General features: G+C 40.1%; 1 protein-coding gene across 2 annotated transcripts in view; it reads right to left on the bottom strand.

Annotated features, from left to right (window-relative positions):
* The window catches only part of Odad2 (outer dynein arm docking complex subunit 2), a 158,238-nt gene that overhangs the window by 77,397 nt on the left and 55,319 nt on the right, over window positions 1–25,522 (bottom strand). For both annotated transcript variants that reach the window (XM_028873095.2, XM_037206385.1), the window contains 6 exons: window positions 25,354–25,500; window positions 24,771–24,980; window positions 22,120–22,362; window positions 21,321–21,431; window positions 17,709–17,863; window positions 14,827–15,069 (listed from right to left, as the gene is read on the bottom strand). In XM_028873095.2, coding sequence (XP_028728928.1) covers window positions 14,827–15,069; window positions 17,709–17,863; window positions 21,321–21,431; window positions 22,120–22,362; window positions 24,771–24,980; window positions 25,354–25,500 — 1,109 coding nt within the window. The remainder of the gene's footprint in view (window positions 1–14,826; window positions 15,070–17,708; window positions 17,864–21,320; window positions 21,432–22,119; window positions 22,363–24,770; window positions 24,981–25,353; window positions 25,501–25,522) is intronic.

Here is a 25,522-nt window from a genome sequence, read left to right as displayed (position 1 = left end):
AGATGAAAATTAAAACAGAATCTGAACTTTCAAATGAGGCTAAAATAGAACTTAAAGGAAAATTCAAAACTTGAAACAATTATGGAAGAAAAGACTTGATGTCACAATGTAGCTTTTACCTTAAAGAGCTATAAAGGGCAGCAAAATGAAACACAGACTAAATACAATAAATAGTAAAAATTAAGGGAAAATTAATAAAGAGTGGACAAAAACATAAAACAATTGATAAAGTCAAAGATGAATACCATTAAACTACTGGAGCAGGATAAGTGTTGCCAAATTTATTCTGTAAAGGGCCAGAGAACAAATGTCGTAGGTTGTGTTTGGCACCATGTGATTCTGTCACCTATTTGTCTTTGTTTGGTAAAATAACAAAAACATAGCAATCACATAGAATTCAGTTTATTTTTAAAACTGGGTCCTTTCCAGGAAAGATATACCCACTGGTGCCATAGTGGTATAGCTATTTGGTGTATAACCAACCACTTGGTGATCTGTGACCTGCTCCACAGGACAGAATACACATTTGATAGCATAAGCCAAGTTGAAAGCTTATGGATGAGGAGGTCATGGGTCCAAGGGAGAACATACTATTGTTTCTCTCAGTGGACATCTTGTCAAACAGTCTTCTAAATATTTATGTTTATACTCAGAGACCCACACAGCCTGGAGCAGGAAAGCCTTCCCCACCCCCCAGAGGATGACAGATAATGAAACCACTCCTGTTTGTCCAAAGTGCTGAGTGTAAGTGACTGTTGAGCACTCAGTGTCAAATGGGACATCTAAATCAAGTAGACACACCCGCGCACATGTGTACACATATGCATTAGACTCAGGGAACGTCACAAAAGGGATGGAAACATCTTAAAAGCCCGAGGGTGGGGAGAAGTGTCAGGAATCATTCTCATCCAGATATGTCACGGCAGTTGCAATCAAGGACAGAAAGCAGCTGTAGATACCTGCATGAGATTTAGGCATCCAACTTTCCATCATGAGTAGAAGAGGTACCCATGAAGCCCTACCTGTCCTGGGGAGTTATCCTTGATGGTCAATAACTGAATAAAGAGGGGTTGTCATTTTGTTTACTAGCTTCGCCACTGGAGTCCAGTTGGGTTTATATGGAAAGAAGAGGAGATCCCAGCGGGCAATGTGAGGGGAATGTCATCATAATATGTCGGATTATGATGTATATGAAAATTTTAAAATCCAAAGAAAAAGTTAAGTGGGTCATGAGCCTTCCACATAAGGTAAGGGGAGGGAGGGTGATACGAGCAATTTATGCTACTAAATTAAACAAATAGGATTAACATATTTCTTTAGAAGAAGAAGTTACCAAAACTGACTCAAGGAAAGCAGAAAACCTAAACTGTACCACATCTAATATCATTCATAATTTACAAAATCAAACACCCAAGCCCATTCAATAAAGAAGATTCAAGTCCAGATGGTTTTACTAGTCAATTGTATAAAATATTTAAGTAATAAATAATTGTACACAAATTCTATCAGGGAATAAGAGAGAAATCATTTTCTCAATGTTTTTATAAAGTCTACATAATGCTGAAACAAAAAACTTGACAAAATATTATAAGAAAATAAAATGAAACGATGCACCTGTGTGTAAACACAAAATACAAAATACCATCAAATTGGATGCAAGATAATGTGAAAAGGATACTACCCTATGTGGTCAGTGTGTGTGCAAGCTGAATTTTTGCCAGCTTGACACAACCTAGAATCATTTGAGAAGAGAGGATCTCAGTTGAGAAAATGCCTCCATAAGGTTGTAGTCAAGCCTATAGAGAACTTGTTTTTATTAGTTATTGATATGGGAGGGCCCATCCCATTGTGGGTGGGGTTATCCCTGGGCTAGTGGTCCTGGGTGCTATAAGAAATCAGGTTGAGTAAGCCATGAGGAATAAGCCAGTAAGCAACAATCCTCCATGGACTCCACATCAGTTCCTGCCTTGGGTTCCTGCCTTAATTTTCCTGGATAAAATAAACCATTTCCCAAGGTGCGTTTCATTGTGGTCTTTTATCATGGCAACAGAAAACTAAGACAGCATGATTTTATCTAAAGAAGAGAAGATCGGCTCAACTTTCCAAAATTAATCAATTAATAGCAAAATAAAAATGATCTGACCATCTCAGTAAAGGCAGAAAAACTATTTTGCTGAATTGAAAAATCTATTTGTGATTTACAAAGAAAAACTGACAATAGGCAGATATGGAAATTCAAGTACTATAAAGGAAAGCTACAAAACACAAAATGTAAAAATTTTCATGTTTTCTCCAAGTTCAGTAACAGCTGAGAAAGGCTTGCCCTCACTTCCTAGAAAACTGACTATTTGATAAGACAAGAAAAGTAAGTTAGAGGCAAATGTGCTGGTGAGGTTAAGAAAGGCATGCAGACTGGTGAGGGTAGGAAGGAAATGGTCATTATTTGCAGATAACATGATTTAATATGAAGACAATTGTGGTATCTGCCAAAAATGACCAGAAACAATAGTGTAAGCAACCTTCCTGAAACACATGAAGATATGCTAAGATATTTGAATGTACATACAATAGCTTACAGCTACTGGAAAATGATTTTAAAATAATTACTACTCATACTAACATAAACAGATACTTAGAAAAGTATTAAAAACACACATTTTCTACATGAATGGCTATAAAATATTGCAATGATAAATTAAACATCTAGATGAATGGAGATACTAAACACCACATTCACAATCTCAATGAAGTAGCGGAAGTGCCTTCAGCTCCGAACTCTTTGGCCCTGGGCAGCAGAAGAAGATGACGACGGGAACCTAACCATTTGAAAAACATCACAATGGGAGACACATGTTGTGCCCCAGCCATGGCTCTGAGGCCACCACCTTCAGAAGTTGACCTGTGGCAAAAAGCAGCGGCCTTCCCAAGCACAAGAGAAAGTCTGACTGAGTGCCAAGGCTGAAAGACCAAACACCTCCGGGCAAATGAGGCACCTAAATGTGGTCTGTCACAGATTCAGACGTGGGTTCTCCAAAAGATCCCCAGCCAAACCCCCGCAGGAGGCTGCTGCTGCATCCAGTTCATCTTGAGGATTTCAACTACGAGTCATAACACGTTCTGGTTTCAAAAATTTAAACAAAAAAAAAAAAATACATTTCCCCAAATTAATTGATATTCCTAACAATAGCTATTAAAATTGTACAACTTTATAAAAAATTAGATAAAGTGATTCAAAGTCTTATCTAGGAATCCAAAATGTAGCCCAAAGTGTCTCAAAATTTTGAAAGACCAATACTATTTATGATAAAACTATAGTTGTCGAACAGTGAGGCACAGGCACACACACACACACACACACACAGAGAGAAGTCAGTGGGGGAAGGGGGACATCGTTTCTCTAATTGTTTAAGTATCCTAATGTCTAAAACCTGACAGAAATATCCCAAGAAAATAGAACCTAAATGAGGAAAACATGAAATACCAGCAAACTGAATGCAAGAAAATTAGGGCACAGCTTCTTGAGACTTTTCTTCCTAACCAGTTACATCACAACCAAGACACCAAGTCAGTTTCAAGAAATGATACTGGGACAACTGGATGTTGTATGAAAAATTAGCCTTGGCCTTTTCCACTTAAAAAAAAAACATAACAAGCTACTAGCTCATTTCTAAATTATAAAGTTCACTAGCCATAAAATTGAAAAACGATAAATTCAACTGCATTAAATTACAGATTTCTATTTAAAAGGCAGTCTGAGTGCTGAATAACACATATGTGTAGTGATAGATTTGTATCCAGAATACATAAAAGACGTGCTCAAATTAACATGAAAAACCACAAAAAGTATTTACATGTGGATAACAAGAAAGTTATTTGATATCATTATCAGAAAATAAAATAAACTCTACAAATAGCATACCATTTCATCCTATTAGACGAATTTAAAAGAAACCTGACAATACTAAGTGCTTGACACACTGGTGGGAGTGGAAAATTTCACAACCATTTTCTAGCAATTAAATGTCTACTCCACAACAGAACGCCACACCGTGAATGTACAAACTCAGCCAGAAATCAAATAGGGCCTTATTAGGTCCACGTAACAACTAATTTAAAAACATCAGCAGGAAACCTTTGGAGGTGGAGGAGTTGATCTGTACCCACTTTTGGCTGGGGTCTTGGTGAATGTGCACAGCTGTTAAAACTCATCAAAATGAATAATTAAGCATAAAACAACCTATCGCTTTGGAACAAGGAAAACCAGACAAAACCAGCACACACCATAAGCTTCCTCTCACACGTGCTTGGAACAGATACAATGTCAATCTAGAGAGCTGCTTTCATGAGGACAGCAAGACACAAACAGCCAAGAGGGCAAGAAAGGAGGGGACCACGGATGGAGGTCTGGCTAGTTCCTGGGGCAGGCTGTGATAATCAGCGGAGAGTAACAACAGTGTTCTAATTTGCTTAGCTTCCCAATAATTTACTAATGTGTTCACCTGAATGGTGCACTTCTCTTTGTATGTATCATACTTCCCAGCTTACGAACTTACTGCTGGCCTGGAGAGATGGTTCGGCAGTTAAGAGCACTGGCTGTTCTTCTAGAGGTCCTGAGTTCAATTCCCAGCATACACACACACACACACACACACACACACACACACACACACACACACACACACATCTTTCATTTTACTGTGTACACATGTGTTCTTTCACATAAGGAAGAGGAGAGAACCATCCACTTATGCAGCCACTGACCTATACACATTAATACAACTGACTGCATTTTATGTGGAAAAGTAACACCCTCTCAGTTCTCAAGTCGAAAATGCCTAGCATTTGTTTGAGAAGGAAATTTGAGGGGCATTAGAAATGACTCAGCAGTTGAGAGTGCTTGCTTCTCTTCTAGAGGACCTGAGTTAAATTCCCAACACCCACATCTGGTGGCTCACAACTAACTACCTGTGACTCCAGGTCTATGGGAATCTGAAGCCCACTTCTGGCTTCTGTAGACATATGCGTGCATTCTTACACACACACACACACACACACACACACACACACACACACACACACACATTAAAAACAAATAAAATAACTATTTTTTTTAAGAAAATGAAATTTGGGATGGAGAGGTTGCTCAGTGGTTAAGAGACTGGCTGTTCTTCCAAAGGACCTGGGTTCAGTTCCCAGCACCCACATGGCAGGTTACTATAACCGCAGTTCTAAGGGATCTGATATTCTCTTCTCTCCTCTTTGTGCATCAGGCTCACACGTGGTGCACAGACATGAATTCAGGCAATATACCATACACTAAAATAAAAGAAAAATTGGAAGAGTTAACGACTCATATTTTTGTGTTTAACTTTAATCTACATGCCTTTAAAAGTATGCAAATGAAAAAGGAAGAAAATGCACAATAAAGAAAAATGTTAAGATTAAAAGCAAGTAAGACATAGACTGCATGTTTTGTAAACCCTAAAAGCTCACAGACCCTGGTTTTACAGCAACAAGCATATCTGAGAAGCCACAGAGGGATTAAGTCTCTTCTATGTACACATGAGCGTAGCTGGACTTTTTTCCCTTAAAAAAGAACAAATAAACCCAATGCAAAAAATCTTTTAAAGCCGTATAAATGCAGCATAATTATATTTGAACCACAAAACATAGGAAATTTAGAGTTCTCCATCCCATGGTGGCTTTAATTCTATCCTTGTGTGTGCTGTATAAAGAACCTTTCACTGCCCTGATCACATGAACGCTGGGCCCTGTGACAGTCGGCTCAACAAACATTCATTTTACTATGTGTGGGAGGAAAACATGGGATAAACTGTGGGAAGTTTGTGTGCCAGTTAGGTAAACGTTGGGCAAGATTTCTTAGAATCCTGGGGATGGCAGACTTCACCCTGATCCCTTCTAAAGAACATGACATTTAACTCTTTTACAGCACATACTTATGCTCGAGAGCTGACCTTTAAATGTTGAGGTTATTTTGATACAACAGGAAATTCAGAACATCAGGATTTCAGCACATTGTGGATCAAGGATGCCAGGCATTTTGTATGAAACATTAGGGACTGAAAAGACGATGAGGATGTGAGTTTATAATCTTCTTTTCTTCTAGAAAGGAAAAAAGGAAAGCGAAACGCCTTTCTCTATTGAAGTTTCTTGGGAGGGGGCTCTGGCAATATGTGTATTTGAAAGTTGTTTTGGTATTAAAAGAAAAAATAAATTCTCTATTTTGCCTTTTCTGGATGAGCTGTATTTAAGGCCAACCAACACTCACACCAGAGCTGTCAAGCCCAATACTCACACAGCGAAAATATAATGAGGCTCACAAAAGAGTATGCATGATACGCTGTGTACAAGGAGAAGTCACTATCTGTTTACAAAAAGGACCTTCTAGACCCCAGACAAAGAGACAAAATAATTTACAAAGAAAAAATTAGAGGAGTATTAGACTAGTTTTTTTTTTTTTTTTTTTTTTTTTTCCAAGACAGGGTTTCTCTGTGTAGTTTTGGTACCTGTCCTGGATCTCACTCTGTAGACCAGGCTGGGCTTGAACTCACAGAGAGTGACCTGGCTCTGCCTCCTGAGTGCTGGGGATTAAAGGCATGCACCACCACTGCCTGGCTAGACTAATTTAGACTAATTTTTAAAAAATGTGTTAATCATACATAACAAAGGTGTCTCAGTATTTTTCTTGAGAACATCATCCATCGATGCTATATCTATTTCATTCCTCCCCCTTCCTCCTTCCAAACGACTCCCATGTCTCTCCTCTCAAATTCATGGTCTTGTCTTTATTTAGTACGGTACATATATATGCATTAATGCACATATGACACAGTGAGTCTATCATTGTTCATATGCACATGTGTCCAAGGTTGACTGCTTGGGATTAGATATTCTATGTGGGAGCTTATCCCTAGAGGAAACTAATTCTCCCTGTCAGCAGCCATTGACCTCCTGTAACTTTTCATCTAAGGGTGTGACCATGTCCAGGTCAGCATGTCACCTGGTATTATCATTAGGCTAGTCTTGTTCAGGCAACCATATTGCTGAGATTTCGTGAGCTCATTTCTCATGTCCTGGACCTCTGGCAAGGCAATAAGGGGCAGGCAGCATAATTAAATTTAGTGAAAGAGAGTGGGAGTCAAAGACATTGCAGCTAATCAGGCTAACATCCAAGCATGCATTAAAATCCAGTGCTAACTCATAGTAACTTCTGTACTCTAAGCCACCAGTAGCCATCTTTCATGACTCTACTGGAAGGCACTAAATAATTAAAAAATGAGCAAAATTTCAGCAAGAACTCAGTGATCAGTATGTATTGTGTGCACAGATTCATTACCATACAGTGTGTACACACACAAGTAATCATTGACCTAAGTTTACAGAAAAGGCGGGGCCCAGGCTGGAATAATAATGTCTGAAGAGTAAGCTTTAAGTATCATATGATTAAATCATGGGAGAAGGAAAAGAAAAGTAGAGCAAACCTACTGGTTACTATTTAGATGAGAGCTGTGAATAAATAATAAAAATAAATAAAGAGCCAGTAGGGCCAGTGCAGTTGCTCAAATGTTTACTGCACAAGCGTGAGGACCTGAATTCAGATCCCCCGGGTTCACATGAAAGTCAGACATAAGTGGTGCATGTCTGTAACCCCACACATAGGGAGTGAAGACAGTTAGAGTCCACGGCCAGCCAGTCTAGAAAAACAGTGAACTCAAAGTCCAGTGAGAAAGAAAAAAATGACAGAGAGCAAAAATTCCACTTACACAGAATAAGAGCATCATAAAAATTTGTAGGTATAATATTAACCATTAGAACAAAAACATAAACCATCCTAAATAACAACAAAAGAGCCAAGACTATAAACCTGATAAAGAACCACAGCAAATTCTACAGAATACAATTAATTTACAAGTATGACATTTATTCAGCCCAGACATTTTAGTCTCATCGACAAACATTTGTGAATGGCTTAATTCACTTACTAAACTAAATGTTTATTTAGTTCAACTTACCAAACAAGATCCATATACATACTCTATATAAAAGACCAATAAAATCTATTAAGAAAAAGGCTAGTCTAAGATGTAACAGGCAAACAAGCAATCAGGAGAGCAGGGATAGCATCTTGATATCTTGCAAAGCAGAAAACAACCCCAAATACATTGAAAATAAGCAAGAACAGCCACTAGATTATTAAAAGTCACAACTTACAACAATTAGAAAAATTTACATACCATATAATATAGCTCTGCCTTTAAGAAGCCAAAACTACAAGTTATGTAAGAAAACAGACAGAAACACATGGCTAACAGAGCTTGTCAAGCCATCTTCAGTTTTAGTTGTAGAGATCAAATGCACAAAAAAATAATGAGAAGACCTAAGCCACAGTAGCTCTGAAGAATAGACCTTAAAACTCTAATATTTAGACACTTGCATCCTATACACATGTCACAAAAATTCATCTTTTATTAGTTCATTAAGAAGCCATCAAAGGCTGGGGAAATGGTTCAATCAGTGTGGTGGTTTGAACAAGAATGGCCCCTATAGGCTCATATGTTTGAATATTTGGTCCCCAGTTGATGGAACTGTTTGAGAAGGATGAGGAGGTGTGGCCTTGTTGGAGGCGGTGTGTCACTGAGTGGCAGATTTTGAGGTTTCAAAAGATTGGAGCTGTTTCCAGTTGGCTTTCTTGACCTCAGTGCCTGTGGATCAGGATGTAAGTTCTCAGCTACTGCTCCAACACCACGCCGACTGCCTGCTGCTGTGCTCTCCACTGTAATGATCATGGTGGAACTGTGAGTCCTAATAAATGTTTTCTTTTATAAGTAGCCTTGGTCATGGTATATAAGTGATTTATACTATCATAAAAAATGTTTCCCTTGTAAGAAAGAGGACCTGAGCTTGATCCCCAGAGCCCATATCAAGAAAACAAAAGTTGGGTGTGGTGGTACGTGCTTATAATTACAATGCTGGGGGACAAACAATTAGATGCATGAGGCTTTCTGTCTAGCTAGGCTACTCCACATATTGATTTTCAGGCCTATGAGAGATCCTGTTTGAAAAAAATGACTGACACCTAAGGATGTGTCAAATGTGCTAAGGCTGTCTTTTGGCTTCCATGTGCATGCTGTTGTATGCTCACACTGGTATTTGTACACACAAATGTGCACACACATCATATGCACAAAAAGAAAGATAAAAATAAATAAGAATGGAAAACTCAGCATAAACAAATCTATTTATTCAAAGACTTGATACCTATTGTACTATTTTACACATCTCAAGGAGCCTTCTAATCAATACAAAGCAACTTACATGGTTAACATTACAACAGCTTCCTGAAAAAAGAGTCAATGGAGTTTTTCAAAATCAGAATTTTATGAAGTCACATGAATCAGTAAGGGGATGGTTATTATGAAGATGACATCTCTCATCTCACTGAGAGCTGTTCATGCACTCTGTTACAGTTAGTGAAACTGTGCTGAGAGTGTACATGTTTCGACAGTTATGTGACCCAAGTTTAAGCCACAGCCATGAATCACTAGCACATACAGCTGCTGTTCATCAAAACGAGTTCCTAACCCATGAATTATGGGCAATCAACACAGAATAGACATGTTTACCATTTCCTCACATTCAACTTATAGCTCAAAGAAGCAATAAATCAAAAAAAAATTCTAGCAATAATATCCATGTGTGAAATATGATGCCAAGAGTAATATTGTTTGGATTTTTACCAAACTTAAAATACTGTCTTCTAAAAAATCGTCTTAGTGTATTTATAACAACACTTGTGGGAAAACCAGAGCATACACAGAAAGTTGCACAAGAAAAGCAATTCAGACACACTTCTGATCAATTTCTTCCCTTTACATGCTTTCTTTGTTTCCATCTGCCAATACCTCTTCTAGTTTCCATCACTACTCTTGGTTTATCCTTCTCACCTTTTGTCCACTATATTTTCCCTTCAAAACCAGGTTTGCTTTGCCTTTCACTGTTCTTAGTCCTTATAGCCTTTCACATGACAGCCATGACTCAGTTACTAAGTCATGCTATCCTACATACCCAGCTTAGCTTTAGACATGAATATCAGGTGACTAGCCACCCTGGCCAATTGGAGCCCCAGGAACTTGGATGTCTACAGAATTGCCAGGGACACAATGCCTCACTCAGCTTTGTGTTACATGGTTCCGAGGATCAAAACTCAGATGCTCCTGCTTACACATTAGGAATATAGCCGCAGATCCATCTTCCCAGCCCAAGACCATGTTCCAGCATGATCCAACTTGAATACAATCATGTTAGATCACCTTGCATTCTGCTCTCACGCTTGTTCTTCCTTCCACTGTGTAGATTCCACATTCCTGACTAGTCTCAATCACATTTAATGCATTTTCTTTGTAGCCAAGAGTTTAGGTTCAATAATTTTCTCTATTTTGTGTGTGTCACAAGTATGCTCACCTACAGGTGTTCACGTGTGTGTGGAGGCCAGAGATCAACCTCAAATGTTGTTCTTCAGGACTCCATCTACTTTATTTATTGAGATGAGGCCTCTTAGTTGCTGGGTACTTGCTGGATCTGCCTGTCTTTCCCCATGGCTGAGATTTCAAGTATGTCCCACCACACCTGGCTTTTTGTGTAGATTCTCGGCCTGCAGCTCAGATCCTCAGGCTCTCTGGGCAAGCACTTATCACCTGAGCTGTCTCCCATGCCACTTCTGGTTATTTTTGTTCTTTTTTATGTGTACACATGGGGCATGTTCACATGTGCTCATGCATGTGGAAGTGAGGAGCCTGTTTTAGGTGGTGTTCCTCCAATACTGACATCCATTTATTGAGACAGGCTTTTGTATTGGCCTGGATCTCACCAAGTAGTCTAGGCTAGCCTGACAGAGAGCCCAGGGTTCACCTGTCTCCACATCCCCAACTCTGGGATTACAAGCCCATGCCACTGTACTAAGCTTCTTTAAATTGTATGTTCTGGAATAAACTTGGATCCTCATAGTACACACACCCATGTACCACAGTGGTGTGCACATGTAGAGGCCAGAGGTGGATGCTGGCTATCTTCCTCTTCCATTCTCCATCTTGTTTTTTGAGATGAAGCCCTTTCCTGAAATGAGCTCACCGATTGCCTAGGCTGACTGGCCAATGAGACTCTAGCACCCTCTTGTCTCTACCTCCCAGTGCTGAGATTACAGGAACACACCACCAATCCTAGCCTTTGAGCATGTGCTGGGGATGCAAACACAGATGTTCACACTTCTACAGCAATGCTTCACCCATGAAGCCATCTATCTCCTCAGCCCCGTCCTCTTTTTATTCTGTAACCACCCGCTTCTTAAAATGGTTAACAGTGCCTTATTAATTCTTCTTACAAACTTCTTGAATTCTGTGGCTGTAGAAAAGTTATTTATCTGAATTTATCTACTAGCTATTGTGATAGTCCCTTCACATAACTCCACAAACTATCTCTTCCTGCTTGTCTAGGGAACACATCTCTACCCAGTTCTGAAGATTCAAACAGTCAATCTGATCTCCAAGTCTCTAAAGTTTAGCAGTGGTTCTCAACTCTCCTACTGCTATGAGACTTTAATATAGCTTCTCATGTTGCAGTGACCCCCAGTCATAAAGTTATTACTTTGTAACTGCAATTTTGTTACTGTTATGAATCATAATGTAAATATCTGATGTGCGGGATACCTGATGTGACCCTGTGAAGGGTCATTTAACCCGTAAAGAGGTTGAGAACCACTGGTTAGAGCTTCCTTCTGCTGCAATGTGACAATCACTGTCTCCACATCCTTTCCATCCAGCATTCCCAAAGGCTCCTTGGGCTACACACTGCTGGGAACAATAGCAATCATTTGCCACATGACTCTCATGACTCCATTTCCCCTGATGCTTTATAATACCAAACTGGGTACCTGGCAGGGAATTCTACACTTCTTCTGATGCTATTCACTTCCCTAATCTGCATTCTATAAAACCTAATGCTGTCTGTGCCCTGGACAAGCACAGGCTTTATTTGGAGAGGAGTCTGAAGAGACAGGGCAGCTGTAGAATGTTACCTTCACGTCAATAATTCACAACCTTTGGCAGATATGGCTCAAGGTTTCAAATTTGTAGCTTTGGTGATTTCTTTGTTTGGGAAAATCTGTTTTATTTTTAGGTTTTCCTCTTTTGTAGGTTTTAATGTAGCCCGTACCATAAGTCAACCCTTTCTTTAACATCCACAGAGAGTTTTGTACATTGACTCATCATCACATTTATTGACATTTCAGCATCTTCAGTTTTTACTTTACTTGTTTTTCTTCATAACTCAATCAAGAGGGTCACCGAAGCCTTTTTTTACTTCCATTTTGATGTTTCCTAACTCAGAGTCTCCAAAAATCAGAATAAGAAAAGAATGAAGCTGATTTCCCTGACCTTTTCTTCAATGGATTTGACTGAAAAGTCAATACCTACATTTACTTAAAATATTAAGAGAATTTTGATGGTGCGCAGTGAAAGTACTAAACCAGAAATGGCTTATTAGAATCATCAAGGAAAAGGTGCATTGGAATAAGCTCTAATCTGTTTAAATAAAATCCTGTATATTCACCAAGAAATAATTATCACCAAAGGACTTCTGAATCAATCTACTGATGATGTAAGGCAGGAAGTGACCATACCATGATTAACACTGGCTACCAAGGAGCCAGTAGGCTGAGACTAGAGAGGGAAGGAATAATATGTCTGAAATACAGGACATGCCCTGACTCAGCTCAGTGCTGCCATAATAATGTGGTTAAAACCAATGGAAAACTGCAGCAACTCAATCCAGGCAAAATTACTATGGTGGTTTGGGTGAAAATAGCCTCTATAGGCTCATAAGTTTGAATGCTTGGTCCCTATTTGGTGGAACTGTTTGGGAAGGATTAGGAGGTGTGGTCTTGTTGGAGGAAGTGTGTCACGAGGTGTGGGATTTGAGGTTTCAAAAATCCATGCCATTCCCAAATAACTCTCAGTCTCTGCCTCATGTTGACAGATAGGGGTATAAACTCTCAGCTATTGCCTTAGTATCATGCCTGCCTGCCTGCTGCCATGCTCCCTGTCATGATGGTCATGAACTCACCCTCTAAAACTATAAGCGTCAGATAAACTCTTTCCTCTATACATTGCCTTGGTCATGGTGTCTAACTATGGCAATAGAAAGTAATTAAGGCAACCACTAAGGCTCAAGACCCTTTAGGAGTGGAAATTTGAGTCAGTGAACAGATAAAGAACCAGACCCCACTAATGTATTGGTTAAGGATAGCAGAGGAAGCCTACAGTATGAGGTATGGTCATGTGACCAGTAACAAAGACAACTACAACTGTCATGAAGATTTCTTCCTTATTTTGTTATGAATGTTTTATGGAGAGTTATATATTACCTCCCCCTTCCTTTGTCCCTTTCATTTTATAACATTAGATTTGCTAATTTTTTATCATTGTATTTAAATACTTAGTCACTTTACATAGTGACTAAGTTCAGGGATATCAAGGAGAAGAACAAAAAACCACCAAGGAACTCTGTAGAAATAATGGATACATTTTTAGTTGCTCATGGATGCCCAAGGACAAAAGCAAAACCTCCTTATTCTCTTTACCTACAGCTTAAATATAGCTTACATACATGCATATTGATATCAACCTGACAAGAAATGAACTTGTCATGCTAAAATTTGTGTCAAGTTGATTGGGTCTCAGTGCCACGTATTTGACAAGCCTTATGTAACATATTTCTATGAAAGATATTTTGCATGAGATTAATACTTGAGGTGGCAGCCTGAAAACAGCAGACTATCCCTCAACACACCTGTGGCTATCACCTGACCTTGTCTGGACAGAAAGAATTCAGTCAACACAGTGCTAGCCTGAATCTCCAGTCTGCAAGCCAACCTCTATTGGATTTTGAACTCACCAAGCTTCCACAATTACAGGAACCAACCTCTTAAAATATACCTTTCTCTCATAGGGCAGGTAGGTAGATGCATAAATAAGTACATACATAAGTGATAGATATAGGTAGGTTAGTAGACAGAGATATGTATATATGAAGAAAGATACAGCTGTCCTCTGGTATCTACTGGAGCTTGGTTCCAGGATCACCCACAGACATCCAATTATGCTCAAGTCCTTTTATACAGTGGTGTAGTATCTGAATGTGCATATCCTCCTGTACACATCATATCACCTCTAGATTTCATATAATACTAGATAAAACACATATACAATGTAAATTGCTATTACACTATAGTTTTAACAACAAAGAAAAAGTCCATATATGTTCAATACCAAATGTTTTCCCCAAATATTTTCCATTGACATTTAAATCTTATCTTTCTTTAATACACAATATTTATTCAAGTATAAGGTCACCACTTAAAATCCTTGTTATTTCCTTTGCCACTTGGCAGGTGATGCAAACATGTTTTCTGAATTGACTAGAAATGAGAAATATACTATGAGATGTTACACAGACTATTAGATGGAAAGATAATCATTCTACAAAAGGCAGAGAAAATTTGTGTTGATTGCATGTTTTCCACATGGGAAATTATTGGCTTTTGGAAATTCTCCTGCCTCCAGTGCCCAACTCAGCCCCACTTCTCTTCTAAGGTAATATTCTGGTGAGATAAGTTATGATGTATTCATATGGTAACAGTGTTGATCATATGTGCCCATAAATTTTAAGTGATGAGACGGATCTTTTGGTGACCATTCAAACATCCCCCATACACTTGAAGTTAAAAATCTCCCTGTTTCCAGGGCCACTTACACCATACTTTCTGGTTCTACTGCGCATGCACCCACAGCTTTTGTGACATTCACGAGAAGTGCTTGGTTTATTCCAACCAGGAGGTTCACGAGAGGTTGGATGCCACCACACCTCCGGACGATGACCCGGTTTTCATGTTCTTGACAGCATTCTCCTAAGGCCCCGACCACATTCACGAGGACTTCTTCAGGCTGATCAGTTAAAAGGCCCACCAGTGTCTCAATGGCTTTGTATTCTCGAAACCTTAAGGTCAGAGAAAGAAGGCTGTTTATAGTCCAAAGCTGGCAGAAAAGATACTCAGAAAAATAACAGTCATACTAAATAATTGTTTTTATTAACTTAGCCACATATTCTCATTTCTGTATTTTCACTGCTCATTCGACCCACATGACAAACAGTAGATCCCATTTCACCTTCATTATCCAATGGCTGGCCACCTGCTTCCTACCCGTCTTCTGGATCATGACACTGGATAGCCTCTGAAACAGCTATCATATCTGAATCTTAGCATCTGTGAATTCATTCTAAGTTTTTTCCACTCATAAAGATTGATTTACATGAACAAACCATATTAAACATGTATTAGAAATGAACTACATTATATATTTTCCTTTTTGACATATACATAGTGTCATTGTATTTCAAAATGAGCAAAGAACTACTGCAACTCAGATTGTAAATGTGATCTGCACCTACAGAAACCAGTGATTGTAATCCACTACACAGACTCATGGACAGAAACATGTGATCATCTCATTAGATACAGAAAAGGCCCACATCCCTTCATGATAAAAGTCCTGGAAGATCTGGGACTACAAAGGATGTATCTAAACATGATACAAACAATATATAATGACAGCCAACAACATGCTAAACCAAGAAAAGCTCAAAACGGTTCCACTAAGATCAGGAACAAGACAAGATGTCCACAGAGTTTTAAAGAGGAAGTCAAGGTGGGATGAACTCAGACAAATTCCATGACTGGCTAGGTCATAGGCCCAAGGGAAGAGCCAGTGAGTAGTACTCTGCTAAGTGGACATAGTATTAAACTGTACTCTAAGTTCCAATCTTTCTACCCATAGATCAGTGCATCTCTCAAATCTCATGAGAGAAGCTTCTCTTTGCAGTACATGCTTATTAATACAAGACCCACCGCAGGTCAATAAGTACACAATAAATTACTGTGGAGTACTCAGCTCTAAATCATTTCCCGTTAAGTCTCATGCATCATCACAGAAGAGGGACCAGAAACACTGTAAGAACCAGGATTAGATGTCCATTATGAAACAGTATTTGTCGGACATAACAAGACAGTTGTATACATGAATTCACATGGCCTGGGACTTCATGCACAAGAATTGGGTACAATCAAGCAGTCAATTTACCCTAATAGAGAGGGGAGGGGTTCATGAAGTCCCAACCCAATATGAGGAGCAATAGCCAATTAATGGCTACTGGGAGAGAAGAGTCAGTCCTCTTCAGGGAGGTGGCTCTGAGAAGCTACTCATACTCAGTATATGGTCTTATACCCATGCACACACAGGTATCACTAAATGGATTCAGTGGTATTAAAAAATAAAAAGAATACATGAAGGGGGGGAGAGAAAGAGGAGCAGAAAGGGGGAATCAGAGAGGTACGAACGGGGGTGAGTTATTTGATCTAAATCTTATATGCATGTATAACTATCAAATAAAACATTTTAATTGGTCTTCTTGGGTCACTTCAGTATAAATTGCAGGTAAGTTTTAGCATCTATCTTCATATAATTTTACTGTGATCTTTTGCAGTACGTACTTAAATCAAACAAAGCATATATAAAAGCATACATTTGATTTCCTGATTTCTATATAGAACATTCTTTATTCTTTCTAATAAATTTCATCAGTGTTTATGTATCAAGATATGGATGAATTTTTATTGCTGCCATTAATAGAGTTTGCATTAATGGGGGCTATTTTTAGTCTGTTAATAATTTGATGATATACTATCAAGCAAGCTGATTTTCTGTTATGACATGCAAATTTCTTAAAGAAAATACCAAATAGAGAAAAAAATAGTTTCCTCAGAATATTCACAGGGAGTGTGAATTCTAAATAGACACAGAAAAATTTAAAAATCAAAATAAAAATGTACAAGTATTCTGTAATTTGTTTTAAAAATATAGAAATACAAGGGCCAAGGATGTGGCTCAATGGTGGAATGCCTGGTTACCAAGGATAAGGCCTTGGGTTTGATCCCCAACACTCCAAACTCTTATAAATAATTAAAATAAAAAATGAAACCCTAATTGAAAGTAACTACTCTAAGAGTAGCTAGTTGCCATTCAGCTGACCCATTTTTCTTTTAAAAATGGAAGATATGGAGGGAAGATGGTTTTGCAATTAGAAATGCTCACTGTACAGTCCAGAGTTTGGATACAAGCACACACTAACAAGCTGAGTGAGTGCTGCCCACCAGCAGTCATAGCTCCAAGTTGGAATTGCTGGCTTCCAGTCCAGCTGAAAAAACAAACAAACAAAACAAAACAAAAAAAACCACAAAAACCAAAAACCCAACCCCAGACTCAGGGAGAGGCCCTATCTCAAAGAACTGGGTAAGGGTGATAAACAAAGATACCCAAAACCTTCTTCTGGTCTCAGACATATGTATACACTTGCACATAAATATGTACATACATTCACAAAGACATACATACACAGAAATAGCATGTCAGTCCCAGATACACATAAAATTGCTAGGTAGTAGGATGAGGATGGGCCTTTAATTCATAATAATCTTTGAATTCTACCCCTTAATCCAGGATGCATATTATTGATTACAGAGCCAACTTAAAGCATCACTTGATTACATTTTATTACAGAATATTAGATGCCTTACTTACTTAATCACATTCTCTTTGCTGATGGAGCATTTCCAGATTGCCCCAGTGACAGCAGCTAATCGTTCTTTATTGCCTGTATTATTGAGTAGACTGGCCAAAGGTTTAAGTCCTCCATGCAGCCTAACCAGGTCTCGGGTTTCCTCATCTTCAGCACACTGCACAAAAAGTCAAACCAGAGGTTGTTAGAGATCAAGGCATCTCAAGCATCCAGTGATGGCCAACGAGGTTCATCTATGGGAGTTCTCCAATACAAGTTACTTCTGTTACATAACAATGTGCATCAGAGTTGCAGGGAACTCCCTGGGATTTCCGGGATCTTGTATCCCAGAGAAAAGAATTAGGAGGCCTGGGACATAGATAGTAGGAGAGAGCTGAGGAAGGTCGAAAGCTCAAATGGCAACTGGATCAGAGAATCCTGGAATCCTGATCTCCTGGGATCGACCTTCTCCTGTGATTTCAACTGTGTTTCAGGGATGATTCTCTCTCCTCTCCTCTCTCTCTCTCTCTCTCTCTCTCTCTCTCTCTCTCTCTCTCTCTCTCTCACACACACACACACACACACACACACACACACACACACATGCACACACACACACACATGCACACACACACGTACACACGCACATGTGCACGTACACACACATATGCACACACACATACATGCATGTACATGTGCATTATGAGTTCAACTATACTCCTTCAAAATTCATAATTTGAATATCTAACTACCAGTGCCTCAGCATATGTCTGTGTGTGGGGACAAGTTTTAAAAGGGAAATCCAGGGGAGATGGAATCATTCTGATGAACATCTAAAAGATGGCTGGCCTTTCTCTAAGAGCTGTTACAGTACAGACAGACAAACATGGCATGAAGACACTAGAAAAAAACAGTCAACTACAAGCCACAGACTGAGGTCTCTGAAGAAACTACCTTGTGGACATCTTGACCACACACTTCCAGACTCCAGAAAACAAGTCTTTTGATGCCATGCAGCTTGTGGTTAGCTGCAGAAGCCTTGAAAAGTAAACATAATCCCTAGCAGAAATGACTCCTGTCTCTGCCTCCATTTGCAGTCCACCCTACCATCCTCACCTTAAGGCCATTTTTCTAGGAGTCCACTCTGATCAGGGAGAAGCTGGTGTGGCCATAACCAGCCAGACATTCATTTTTTAAGGCCACCCCCATCCCCTGATCATTCTAATTTGTGCTCTGGTATATTAGGAGACAACCTATACAAAATTAGTGGAGATCAAAATAAATAAACTCAAAACCAAAAAATGGGGACCTCTCGAAATTGAGAAGTTTTGCGGGGCAAAAGACACAGTCAATAAGACAAAAAGACAGCCAACAGAATGGGAAAAGATCTTCACCAACCCCACATCTGACAGAGGATTGATCTCCACAGTATATAAAGAACTCAAGAAACTAGACATCAAAATACTGAACAGTCCAATTAAAAATGGGCTAAAGAGCTAAACAGAGAATTCACAAAACAAGAATCACAAATGGCTGAAAGACATTTAAAGAAATGCTCAACATCCTTAATCATCAGAGAAATGCAAATCAAAACGACTCTGAGATACCACCTTACGCCTGTCAGAATGGCTATGATCAAAAACACCAATGACATTCAATGTTGGAGATCATGTGGAGCAAAGGGAACACTCCTCCACTGTTGGTGGGAATGTAAACTTGTACAACCACTGTGGAAATCAGTATGGCGGTTTCTCAGAAAATTAGGAATTGAACTACCTCAAGACCCAGCCATCCCACTCTTTGGCATATACCCAAGCAATACTGATTCATACCATAAAGATACATGCTCAGTTATGTTCACAGCAGCACTATTTGTAATAGCCAGAACCTGGAAACAACCTAGATGCCCGTCAACTGAAGAATGGATGAAAAAATGTGGTGCATATACATAATGGAGTACTACTCATCAGAGAAAAACAATGAAAGCATGAAACTTGCAGGCAAATGGATGGAACTAGAAAAAATCATCCTGAGTGAGGTAGCCTAAACCCAGAAAGACAGTCATGGTATGTACTCACTCATAAGTGGATTCTAGATATAAAATAAAGAACAATCAGACCACAACCCATAGAACCATGGAGGCTATATATATAGCATGGATGTTCCTAGGATGACTGTGGCTTATAATAAATTTCAGGAAATAAATAAAGGAAAGGAAAGAAGAGTGGTAATAGTGTTCACCTCCTAAGGAAAGGAGGGAAAATGTAGCTGCCCACACCCAAGGCACAGGTGGCAGCATGATTCTGGAAGTGGTTTTGGTTGTCACGAAGTACATACATTTTAAATAGATGTATGTACAGGTGTGAGGAAGAAGTAGGTCACCATCAGTCTAGAACCAATGGCAAGGCATAGTTTGTTGCAAGGTTGAAGGCTACACTTTCATGAGTTTTATTCCTCTTGTGGTCATGAAACATCAGCTTTCCTTTGTACTCATGAAAGTGTAGCCTTCAACCTTGCAACAAAATGTTGAAGAAGGCAAAATATGCAATTCATATAAGGCAGTGGAAAGTCCTGTTACAATAAGAGAAATTAGCAGCTAGGGAAGGACAAGGCAGGAACATGTAAGTGCTGCATCTCAATGAGCTTAGTAAACAGTCATTAACTAGAATACATGCTGGGTAGGGGTGATCAATAATTCAAATAAAAAGGCTGATAAAGTAGTAAAAAAAAAAACCAAAAAAATGTATATACATGATATCCACATACACACTGAGAGCACACATGCACATTTATTGTCTGACCTTGGTAGAAGAAAATTTTCCCAAGGTAAATGTCTTTGAATAGAAACTGTATAAAGCAACAAAGGGTCATATACTAATGAGTTACTTTAACTTAAGTAAATTATTTTAGAAGATAGTGAGAAAGATATGTATATCTTATGGAATTTAAATAATTAGATTAATTGACACATTGACGCATATTTGAGTACATGTCATCATCATGGTACAGTGGTTCTCACCCCCCATAAGCTCATGAAGACCCCTGGGGTACTTGCTACATTGCAGATTCCCAAGTGTTGGCTTTAAGATTTGGCTCTGAAATCCACACTCTGCCCTCCCCTATATGTGGCACTAGTTTGAGAGGAGGCTGGGGACCCTTTAGGAGGTGGGGATCAGCCGGAAGAAGTAGATCACTGCCAGAATTTGGAAAGTGTAACACACTTCTGTCTCTTCTCTCCTCACTCTCTTCTCTCTCCTCTCCTCTCCTCTCCTCTCCTCTCCTCTCCTCTCCTCTCCTCTCCTCTCCTCTCCTCTCCTCTCCTCTCCTCTCCTCTCCTCTCTCTCCTCTCTCTCTCTCTCTCTCTCCTCTCTCTCTCTCTCTCTCTCTCTCTCTCCTTGTTGGTCTATGTTGAAAAGAATGGCGTCCACTTCCCCTGTGAACTGGCTGCCCTACACTAACTATTTTACCATGGTGTCTGAGACCATGGGCCCAGAACAGTTCTTCCTCTCTTGTTTCTGTCAGGTATTTGAGACACGGTGCATAAATACCACAGCTCCCCAGAGGAAGAGACCATGTGTTTAGAACCATTGCCTCTAATAAAAGAGTGAGAAAGGCCTCTGGAGGGCCAGCCCCACCTGGTAGATGGCCATGGCACAATGCTCCTGCAGCTGCTCATTCTCACTGTTCAGGTTCTTCACGAGGTTTTCGATGATCCTCTCTGCCTTGATGGCAGCTCGGTAGTTTTCCTAGAAATATAAAAATATAAATATTTGTGTGTGTAAAATGTGACTATAATTATTTACATTTATGAGTGACGACGCTGAACAAATTGATCAGACACTAAAGTCCAAGCTTTCCATATCTGTTCAGTGATAGAAGAACTATCCAACATTGAAAAATAAATGTCATACGTCCTGTGCTATTTAGTTAGTGTACTATAAGTTTGATTTTCTTTCTTTTAAAAAAAAACTGACATTTGGGGAGGATGATTTAACTTTCATGTCAGACTTTAGATTGTTTTCTTAACTAAAGAAAGAAAAAGTGGGCTGGAGTGATGGCTCAGTGAGTGATGCTCAGCACACAAGTATGGACACAGAGTGTCAGTCACCAGTGTCCACTTAAAAGCCAGGTGGGCCTGCCTGAAAACTCGGGGATCAGGAGATGGAGACAGGGGATCCCCAGGGCAAGCTAGCTGGCTAGCCAAGCCAAACCGGTGAGCTTTGGATTCAGTAAGAAACATTTCCTCGGGAATTAGAGTGGAGAGCGATTCAGTAACACTTACCATCGGACTCCAGCCTATTGTGCACAGAGGCATGTGCACCCACACACATGCACACACTCATAACCATGTGCACGCACATGGAGAGCAAGGAATGAAGAAAAGGAGGAGGAGGGGAAGAAAGACAAACGGAAGAAGCAGAATGGCTTGGGCACCTCTGATGCACATTCTTGCAATGTCCCCACCACTGGAATGAGCATGTCTTCATGAGATGTCTTCAGTAGCCGAGCCAACAAGGGGATGCCCCCGGCTTTACGGATGGCTTCTTTGTTCGAGTGACTCTTACTACAGCTCCAGAGCGCCAGGGCCCCACAGCGAGCCACTTCCACATCTCTGGTTTCATACAGGCTCGGCTGAGTCAGTTCTACTGAATTCTGTCCACAGTCCAATAGAGCAACCTACAAGAATAGACGTATATAAGGAACACAGCCACCTTTTCTATTTTTAACTACTTGAGTGTGTTTAAGTGTTTGTGTGTGTATGCATGTGTGTGTGTACACATATGTGCATGTGTGTAGCCATATGAATGTGCACTCCCATATGGATATGTGCATACCAATGCACACGTATGCAGGTCAATGGACAACTTGCAGGAATCACTTCTTTGCTTCTATAATATAATGTGGATCCTGAAGACTGAACTCACGTGGCCAGGCTTAAGAGCAAGCGCCTTGACCCACTGAACCATCCCACCAGCCCAAACACAGAAGTCTTTCAAATAAAAGAGAATCTATCCTTCGGTAGCTACTGGGTAGTTACCAAGATTAACTCTGCCAAAAGTGAAACTATTTTGAATAATATGTTTAGACTAAACTATAGACAATAGAAACAAAGAAACAAAACATTCCATACCACCTCCTTCTGGATCAGGGGGTTTTCTTCCTTTGAGAAAGTACCAAGATAGTATTTTCTTAGTATAGCTCCAGTATTTATAATAAAATTATTTGTAAATCAGGCATAGTGGTATGTACGTACCTATGATCTCAGCACTCAGGGGTCAGAGGCAGGATTGTGAATACAAGATCAATCCGGGCTAATACATTTAGGGCTAGCCTAGACTGTAGGGCAAAACCTCTTTACAAGCAACAACAACAGTAATAATACTATCATAACCCACATTATCACTGCCAGTATTTCAGAAACCCAAGCTCTCCAAAGCCATTAAGGCTTTTCAAAGTTAGTTGGATGGCTTATATCTCTCAGAACCACGAGGGGAGAGCACAGCTTTGTACACATGCTAACTGAACCCATTAAACTAATTGCCAGGGTCCTCTTTCTCTCTTTGTAATGACCAAAGACATTAAAGGAAATCAATTCACTAAAGGGACACAGCCACAGGTCGGGGTGCCCTGGGAAGGAATGAAAGCCAGGCCTCCCCAGATGAGGCCGCCTGCCATTCTTTGGGCTCAGAGTCTTCATCTGGTAAGGCAGAAATCACTATTCACACATCTACTTTTCCTTCCTCCTCCATCACCAAACCCCATGATTATTCACCACATAGTCAAAACCATCCATGCCAAATTTAGAAGGGAACACCCAAGCCTAAGCGGGGTCTCAATTTCAATTCCAAATTCTTGGTTTATTTAGCTGGGTGTCAAAGACAGTGGAGTCCAGGCAGGGGAAGGCAAGGAATATGGCCACTGCTTTCAGCTGTGAACTACAAGAGATCACAGAGAGAGGAGGAGAGAGAGAGAGAGAGAGAGAGAGAGAGAGAGAGAGAGAGAGAGAGAGAGAGAGAGAGAGTTCTAAGATGGTGGACTGTGCACAGGACAGAAAAGCTCTGCAGTGTCTGTCTGCAACAGCTATTCTCATGATCCCTCTAAGTCTATACTACTTCACTCCGCCCTCTCCTTGGATAAGGCCCTGTAGTGAGAAGCGCATCCTCTGTCTCCCTCTCACTACTCCAGCCCTCCTACCATGGATCTGGCCATATGAAACCGGAAGCAACTTTGAAAACTTCCATGTCAGCCTTGGCTCCGTCTTCCTGAAGTGCCTCTCCTGGTGTGTCTGCCTACCAAACACCCCCACAGGCCATCAAGCGGCATCTCCCTCCAACCTTTCCTGACTTTCCCCTTCTAAAACTGACGGCCCAACCTTCCTTTACTTCTCCACCATTCCCAGGACTGGCTGGCTCCGGCTGAGCATCTAACACGCACACAGCACCTCAGATACTTGTGTTCTCCCTGTCTGTCACTTACCACTACTCAATTGTGGTGTACGCGTGGTGGGAGATGTACATTTATCTCTGCTCTTTACCCTGCACACACATTCTCAACCCAACTCAGCCATCTAGTACTGACCATTCCTATTCCTAATTTGGCTGCTATTTCAAATCACATTAAAATGAGAGTCATGATCTTATTAGACTCCAAGCTACCAAGCTTACCTCCTACCACAAGTCTCATCATTTCTCTTTCTCTTCTCCTTCCCTGTCCTCTGCCTCCTCTTCTCCTCACCCCACTTCTACCTCTGTCGCATCTCTCCATCACCCTAGGAATTAAGCCTAGAGTCTCACAGATAGTAGGCATCCCTCCATCACTGAGCTACGATGCTGCCTTGGTATTTCCACTTCCTATTATCTCGGATCCTGACAAGTGAAAATATTTTTAAATTCTCTATTTATTTTAAAATTGAGATTGAGCATTCTTTTATGGCCCTTGCTAATGTAAATACATGGACAGCATTCTTAAAGACATGTTATCCAAAAAAGGGGGGGCACACAACATGGTGACTAAACACCCAGAGCATCAGGTAGGGTTGTGTAAGTGTATTTGAAGTATTTGAAGATGGTAGTGGTGGTACTCACCAGCTTGGTGATGCCTCCATGCTGTCTTACTGCCCGCCGGGCTCTCTTGAACTTGGCAACGTTTGCTATGGTCTCAGCTGCCAAACACTTGAGACTCTTGTGTGGAGAATCAAGTATATTAACCATAATTGGTAAGCCCCCAAGGTCAACAATATTACGTCTGATTTGAGGATTATAACTGATTTCCTTCAGGATTTTTAATGAACCAATCTGTGGGGGAGGAAAGAAAGTGGCAGATGAATGAGGGTTTGATATATACCCAGTGCTTCTTTTTAAAAGGTCTAGGTCTACCTAAAAGCCTTCCTCAATTAAGGTTTTTAAGAAATAGTTTCCATCCCTGGAGGTTACACACATCCTCTATATTTTTCTTCATTTATGTAAACAGACATTTCTCACTCCAAAAGCACAAGCAGCCAATAAGAAGAGAAAGAAGAAAATGGGAATGAAAAGAAAATGCAGCTAACAGATCCACAACAATCATAGTCATGACATATGAGACCGAAAGATGTGCTAGACACCCAGAGCTTCCCAGAGAGCTGTGAGAGGACCCTGGGCTTTTCAACCATTGTGGCAAAGTCCTTACCTTGCATTTGACTTCATCTGTATCAAGTAGATTTATTAAGACTTCAAGCCCTCCAACATCTCTAATTGCCAGCTGACAGGTCTCTTGGGCTAAGTTGAAATCCTTCATGGAGCACAAGGCAATCACCGTGGCTGTCTGATTGCCCCCCTAGGAAGATGCAATGCCGTAG

The sequence above is a fragment of the Peromyscus leucopus genome, chromosome 5 (genome assembly GCF_004664715.2).
Source record: "Peromyscus leucopus breed LL Stock chromosome 5, UCI_PerLeu_2.1, whole genome shotgun sequence".
Taxonomy (NCBI): Eukaryota; Metazoa; Chordata; class Mammalia; order Rodentia; family Cricetidae; genus Peromyscus; species Peromyscus leucopus.
Note: the sequence above shows the minus strand (reverse complement) of the source record. Positions and strands in the feature narration are given on the sequence as shown.